This window comes from Dufourea novaeangliae, unplaced genomic scaffold (genome assembly GCF_001272555.1).
Source record: "Dufourea novaeangliae isolate 0120121106 unplaced genomic scaffold, ASM127255v1 scaffold39, whole genome shotgun sequence".
In the NCBI taxonomy this organism is placed as follows: Eukaryota; Metazoa; Arthropoda; class Insecta; order Hymenoptera; family Halictidae; genus Dufourea; species Dufourea novaeangliae.
In genome coordinates, this window is record NW_015373918.1 from 2,296,078 (window position 1) to 2,302,645 (window position 6,568).

The following is a 6,568-nucleotide window of genomic DNA, read 5'->3' on the forward strand; positions in this document are numbered from 1 at the left end:
TGCTTTACGAGAAAAAGACGAAGAAACCAGAGACGTTGATTATTCCACGGGGAAGGCGTTAAAGATTTGCATTTCTCCTACGGAGACTAATATGATATTTATGAAAAGAAATAAAACATAGTCAGAAGGAATAGATGTAAAATCGATAGTACTTGAATCCTCTGGATTTTAAGGAGTTCTGTCATGTTTACGCAAGAGTTTTCAATAAATCACCACGAGGAAGGAATTGTTGCTGAGCGACAGAAGAGTACTCCATGTCGATTGGTTTGGTGTCATCGTACAGTGCTGGAGCTTCGCAAAGGATAGTGAAAGTGCCAACGATGGAAGCTATCGTGAAAATCCAAAGGAAGAGTCTATCCAGAACCATCGCTACGAAACCCCAGTCCTGATCTTCCTGTTGTAGAATTGCGTCAATTATACGTTATAATTATAACTATAATTATTGCCCGCACCCATAACAAGCTAAATATTCCATTGTGAATGCCGAAAAATCGGTTTCTCAATTCGATCAGAAGATGCTTACCGCGTTAAACTCGTCTTGCCGCTGTATATGATGCTGAATAAACATCACGTTGTGCAAAGCTTTCTCGAGCTCGAAAGGATATTTCTTTTTCGGTGTTACATCGCTCAATGATTCATCTAAACCAGACATCACTGTAGGAAGTCCGTTGTATCCACCTATACCTCCCAAGAATCGGTTATGCGCTGTCGTTGAATGCAACCCGTTGCACCCTGTATCGAGAAAATAGTCCTTCAATCGACTATTAAGCGAAAAAGCGGACGATAAAGATGTTCTTATCGCATACGTACATGTACCCCCGACACGCTGTTGACGAGCAGAGTCCGGGGACGAGACTATCGAAGACGATTGCATAGCTGCTGCAACAGCGGCATTGAACTTGTTTTTTTTACCCGATCTTCCTCTTCCGTGTATCTTGTGTGCAGCGAGATCTTTCAGCAGATCATCCGGCACCCTCATTAGCAGTAATTTTGGCAGTCTTCTTATGAAAATTTGTCTGACCCACGGCGCCATTTTATGGGTACTGGGTTTGCGGTAGTGAACGTTCAGTATGATGATGGTTATTACTACCGAGAGACCGACTAGAATCATTGTGAAAAGCAAGTATTTGCCGAGCAACGGCAACGCCAACGATGTCGATGGTATGATCTCGGATATTAAAAGGAAAAACATGGTCTGCGACAGTAGAATGTTAATGCAAAGGGCGATCTTCTCCCCAGAGTCGGCTGGTAGATAGAACGCCAACACCGACAAGTAGGAGATGCTTACGCAGGGCACGATTAGGTTCACAGTGTAAAATAATGTTTTTCGACGTAACGTGATGTTGAAGAAGATGTCGGGGTAAGGCTCGTGACAACAGGGATAGTATTTCTTGTGTCGTTCGGCTGGAACTCCTAATATGTCCCATTCAACGCTGGGATAATATTCGCGAAGATCGATGCCAACTTCGACTTTATCACCCTTGTTCTGGTTAATGTGCTTCAGATCGATCTGTAGATACGACGAGACCGTGAACCATTTGGATAATCCATTGATTTCCGACTAGAATTTCGATGGTTATTTTACCTGAAATCCGTCGTAAGTCCAAGAACCAAATTTCATGAAACACGTTTGCTGATCGAACGGGAAATATCTAACGTCTATTTCGCACGATGACTTAAAAATTGCTGGGGGTGTCCATAGAACTTTTCCGGTGTAATGTAAAATGGCTTTCGTCATTGTGGTGACTCCGTACTCTCCGTCGGCACTAAAGTTTACGCCGTAACATCGTCGGCATTAAGCGAAGTTGTTTACAGATTGGATATTGATTACTCACTTGTTGTAAAGGACAATGTCGGGAAGCCATATATGTTCGCTGGGCACGTAGAGTTCAGTGACACCTCCGTATTCCGCTGGATCCCACATAAACTTGTGATCTTGCCATTCCTAGAAAATGTTTGTATTTGTTAAGATGGCGTCTTCAACGATATCCTCCTCCACCTACGTAACTATAATACCTATATGTATGTATATACATATATGCAAGTATTACAGTACATGTATCTAATTGTAAGCGGACTTACGTGTTCGAGCCAAACATTCGTCGTAAGAATTTGATCTTTTAAATTCTGAAAACATTGAATGTGTATTTGGTTATTTTTGGCATGGTGGAAATTGTGTGATTTACCTACGTGAGTTACATACGAGATCTATAAGCTGCGAGAGTCGTAGCCCTAGCTTAACAACTACGGTGTCTGTGTTGTTGGGAACGGGGCGAATCAGTCGATTATAATTGGAGAGCAGGTCATCGTACAGTCTCTTGGCGTCGGGATTGCTGTAGCATATCCTTGCCGAGAGGATCAAGATGATCGTTTGCAGTAGCATTCCGTGAAAACCGTGAGCGTCTAGATCTTGAGGGATTCAGCTGGCTGGCTTTCTGTTGTTCGTTATACAAGTTCGTCATTACAATTGATCAACATGCCTAAAATATTGAATTAATTGAATACAGGAAAGATATACAATTTTCGAGGGTTCAAAGTAACGACTAAAGTCGGGAGTAAAATACAAATGAAAATTCACTCTGCTTCTAGCGTGACCGTCGATAGCTTAATCCAGCTCTGCGAGCTGTTGCTACTCGCGGAATTACAAACCTGTTGCGTTAACTGCCGTTTATACGTATTAATTCTCTATTGAAACGAGCTACGGTTATGAAATTTTCTCTGTGTGTCGCACATACGCGAGATCACTTTGGGTTTTCGATTTCCCAAATAAAGATTCGCTTTAGAATAATGTCTGTGTTAGCGGTTCGATGAAATAAACTTTGTACACTGTACCTTTTTAGCTTCCTGCCATTATTATAATGGGTATGTCTATTCTTATGGATAAAAGTTAACGCGTAGCAATACAGTTGTTTACAGTGTTGCGCATGTAACGTACCGGCTTTAAAAGTCGTAGGTACTTTACGTTATTTTATGCTGTAGCACACGAATTTTTAATGGTAGTGGATCGAAGCGTGGATTTGCAATAATATTCTCTAAGTGAATTTTGTATTTCCAACAGTCACTCGTTGCGAGACGGGAACCTATATGGTATACATTTGGTCGATTCACGAAATCGATGATTTGTTACGGCCAATATTTATTTACGACAGAGTTGATTAAGTCACTACGTACCTACTTGCAATTCGACTTTCTTCAGGCTCCTCCGGAGCACGCTTTCTAACAGATTCGATCCCGTGTGTTCCCAAGAATATCATAATCTAACGCGGTTCCTACGAATCTTCATATTCACGATACACGAACCGATCGAGGACGTAACGAAGAATCGTTGCGCTGTTTCGCATTACTGACGCAGTTTGGTCTCGTTTCGGACACGAAACGCCGGAAAACCGAAGAACAGAAATGACATTGTGTACAGCCAATGGACCACTGGATGATGTTACCTGTATCTCAGATTTTCCGGGATCAATATACCACTGCGCATGCACTAGGCTGGACGAGCGTAGCTGCGCACTGTGAACGGCCCATTATGGCGCAGGCCCTGTTCGTTGCACTTGACAGTAGAAAAAGACGGTTCTGCACGGACTCTCCGCCTCCTCGTGGCTCCTACGCCCTTCTAAACGGGCTCTCCTTTGCCCCGGATCTCGCCGAAACACAATTTCTACCCTCTCGTCCAGTATTTCGAACTGTCGTTCACTGGACGGGGACCGACAAATAATTCTGATGAAAAATCAATCTAATGGATCCGTCGAACGAACGGATCAATTCGTTCGGTTTGGTCCCTTTTACGGAAGAAGATTACCGCGATATGTGATATGTCGGTGCACTAAAACCTTTTCATGGTTATACCTTCATTTAACAACCGATGTATGTACGCGTGTTTTTTTCGAAAATGGGGGACGAGTCGAATTTGAATCGGTTGAATGAACTCAAACCGTACAATCGCGAAATCTTGTATCTGTCTTTAGACACGAGGCATGTTGATAAACGGGATTATTTTTCTGAGTTTCGTCATCACGAAGCCGTACTAAGCGTGCTAGGGAACCACTTTCGTCGTCGGAGACTAGGGTAACTGCCCTCTTCTCCTTCTCGTATTAGTGAACGTACCAACATATATACCATTAAGTACCTGTACTCTTCTTATAAACGTTAACAAAACATCGGCTTACTGAAAATTCGCAGATTAAAATTTTACATTTGCCGTTAAATTCTTCGAGGCTCCGCGGATATTATTTTCGAAAATACGTATCGAACAAAGAAGGAAGAGAAAGGGAGAGAGGGCAGGCGCATTTGATTAATAAGAATTGAATTTGTGTAGGAGCTTACTTGAATGCACATGTACGTTCCTAGATGGTTGTTACTGCTGAAGTTGCAACATCCCTGACCTATAACATCTTTCTCGGTGACGGAAACGAGTCGTTGTAGATCCGTACATTAGAGGAGCACTTTATCCTTACGCGCTGCCCGTTTTCTTGCGCTTATATCTCTGGGTAGGTTCATCCGGATGCGTTCGCGGAGCTCGATGATAAACGTGACTGTTTTTCCGGGTTTCCTCGTCACGAAGCGCCTGCGGGAGGAAGGCTGCAGTGCCACTTTCCAGCACGGAATATGGAGTAGCTTCTCTCTGGGAGCCGTGTGTGTTCGCGCGCGTCCCGTCTACGTGTACTCGTATACCTGTATACGGTCGCGTGGTCGCTCGGCTCACGATCGTATCGTGTAAGCTTACAGAGACACACTCGCGGCACGTTGCACGTGTACGAGCTGCATCTGGTTGTGTCGAGGAATATGTTCTGGCACCGAGATCCATTGAAATGCGTCGCGGGTCTCTTCTTCGCGTCCCTCTTGCACTTTAGCCCCCGTTCTCGACTCATGCTTGTTAGCTATTCGAAGTGTTAATGCCAAGATCCCGGCCCACTAAACCACACCGAAATTTACGATCGGTATATTTTCGTTTAGGAGTATTATGTACATGCTCGAAACTCGGATGAAACAATAACAACACCCATTTCAGCAGTATTTCAGACTTGGTTTCTTTATGGAACAATTAGTCTACGTTTAGTTAGATTTTCGCTGGTAGACAATTGGCCCTGCTGTTTCGTTTCGAGAAGTTTTTCTCAAGGGTGGAGGTGAATTCGGGACGAAGGTGAAAGAGGATCAGTGGAGCTTCATCATCGAGAGGGCAGAGAAAAGGGGAAGCCGCCGGATGACGACAGCAAAGGACAAAATACATCGAAGAGGAAGTAACGATAGAGACACCGCGAGGATGGTTTGGAGAATAGGGGATGGTCGTAGGGAAACTTGTTGGTTCTCGGAACGAAGCGGTAATTAATGTGGTCTCACGTATCGAGCAGTCTCTACATTCGCTGCTTGTTCTCTCGCGTAGGTGCACGAGGAAAACTCTCAGGACCACGAGATAAGCCAAAATCCCATTATACTTCGTTGTTAGATTCTCCTGTCGTTCTGTGAACAGTAGACCGGCGCGATGTGTCCTCTTTCACCATCTCCCTTTTCTTTTGCCGTTGTCTTGCCTCTTCTTGTCCTACTTTTTCCATCCTCCTTCTTCTATTTCTCCTTATTTCTTGGCCGCCCTCTACATAAAACCACTTTGTAATATAATGGTCAATTTGGTGGTCGAGTTTAAATGAATGTTTGTATCTACTCTGTGAATTATGGTAACCCCTTTCGGAGCACCCGGTGTACACATACGAACGCCTTTCAGAAGGTATACGATACACTGTCGTTACGCCTCATGCACGGCTGATCATTCTATACCCAGTAGTCCGCATAAGCGTTGCGATAACACTTTTAATTCCCTGCTTCCCCCGTGAAAGTTAGTTTGAACCAGTTGCTGCTTCGCTGCTGGAATTGTTAACCGTGTTGCTCAAGAAACGACATTTGTTTCTGTAATCTCCAGCCTCGCGCTGCTGTTACGGACTTCCCCTGGCATCGTTGCAATTCGCGACGTTCCTTCACCGGTGACGAGGTGGTCCTCTATGGTATTCGTCTTCGCGGATGTTTGGAAAGAATAGGCGAGATCGCTCTTCGCAATGTTCGCACATTTCGAACAGCCTCGAAGGAATTTTTTTCTAATTGAATATTAAAGTATCTGAAATAACATGCTTTTAGAGGTTCATCCCCTTCAGGGTACGGGGGTGCAAGCGCTTCGATGAACCGCGTTCATGTTTTGAGCAAGCGGTCAGCAAAATGTTTTTATGATGCTGACCACTCGTTCTGAGATTTATTATTGCTCGTACCGCATTCTCCGGTGTTTCACGACGCTACCAGCTCTGCCGAGACTAAGCTTTTATCCTAACAGTCCTGGGAACTGATGCAGCACAATGCAGCTGCGCGTAACTGATTTCGGTGATCGAAGTGGGGCCACCTGGTCGAGGGTAATTTCGACGGTATCGTTGATCGAAAAACGTTAGTTCGTTTCATTTTCAAGGGTCTTCTTTACATACATTGTTCCATACGGAATCGATGAACAAGTGAAACGACTTCGTCGTGAGTCGATCTATCCTGAACTATGCTTCACCCTGTATCTTTCATCTCATTCGCTCGCAAATACCTA

General features: G+C 44.1%; 1 protein-coding gene across 3 annotated transcripts; it reads right to left on the reverse strand.

Annotated features, from left to right (window-relative positions):
* Nucleotides 1–135: 135 nt before the first annotated feature.
* LOC107194443 (acetylcholine receptor subunit alpha-L1) lies at nucleotides 136–2,390 on the reverse strand. 3 transcript variants are annotated; one of them, XM_015584065.1, is made up of 7 exons: nucleotides 2,204–2,390; nucleotides 2,083–2,127; nucleotides 1,836–1,945; nucleotides 1,586–1,766; nucleotides 817–1,510; nucleotides 524–732; nucleotides 136–394 (listed from the first exon to the last, which is right to left on the reverse strand). In XM_015584065.1, exons 1-7 carry the CDS (start codon nucleotides 2,381–2,383, stop codon nucleotides 188–190), a joined length of 1,626 nt encoding a protein of 541 aa, XP_015439551.1. In that variant the 5' UTR covers nucleotides 2,384–2,390; the 3' UTR covers nucleotides 136–187. The 3 variants fall into 3 exon arrangements, with proteins under 3 accessions (XP_015439551.1, XP_015439550.1, XP_015439549.1); XM_015584064.1 differs by having other exon boundaries at nucleotides 811–1,510; XM_015584063.1 differs by having other exon boundaries at nucleotides 524–1,510.
* Nucleotides 2,391–6,568: the final 4,178 nt, after the last annotated feature.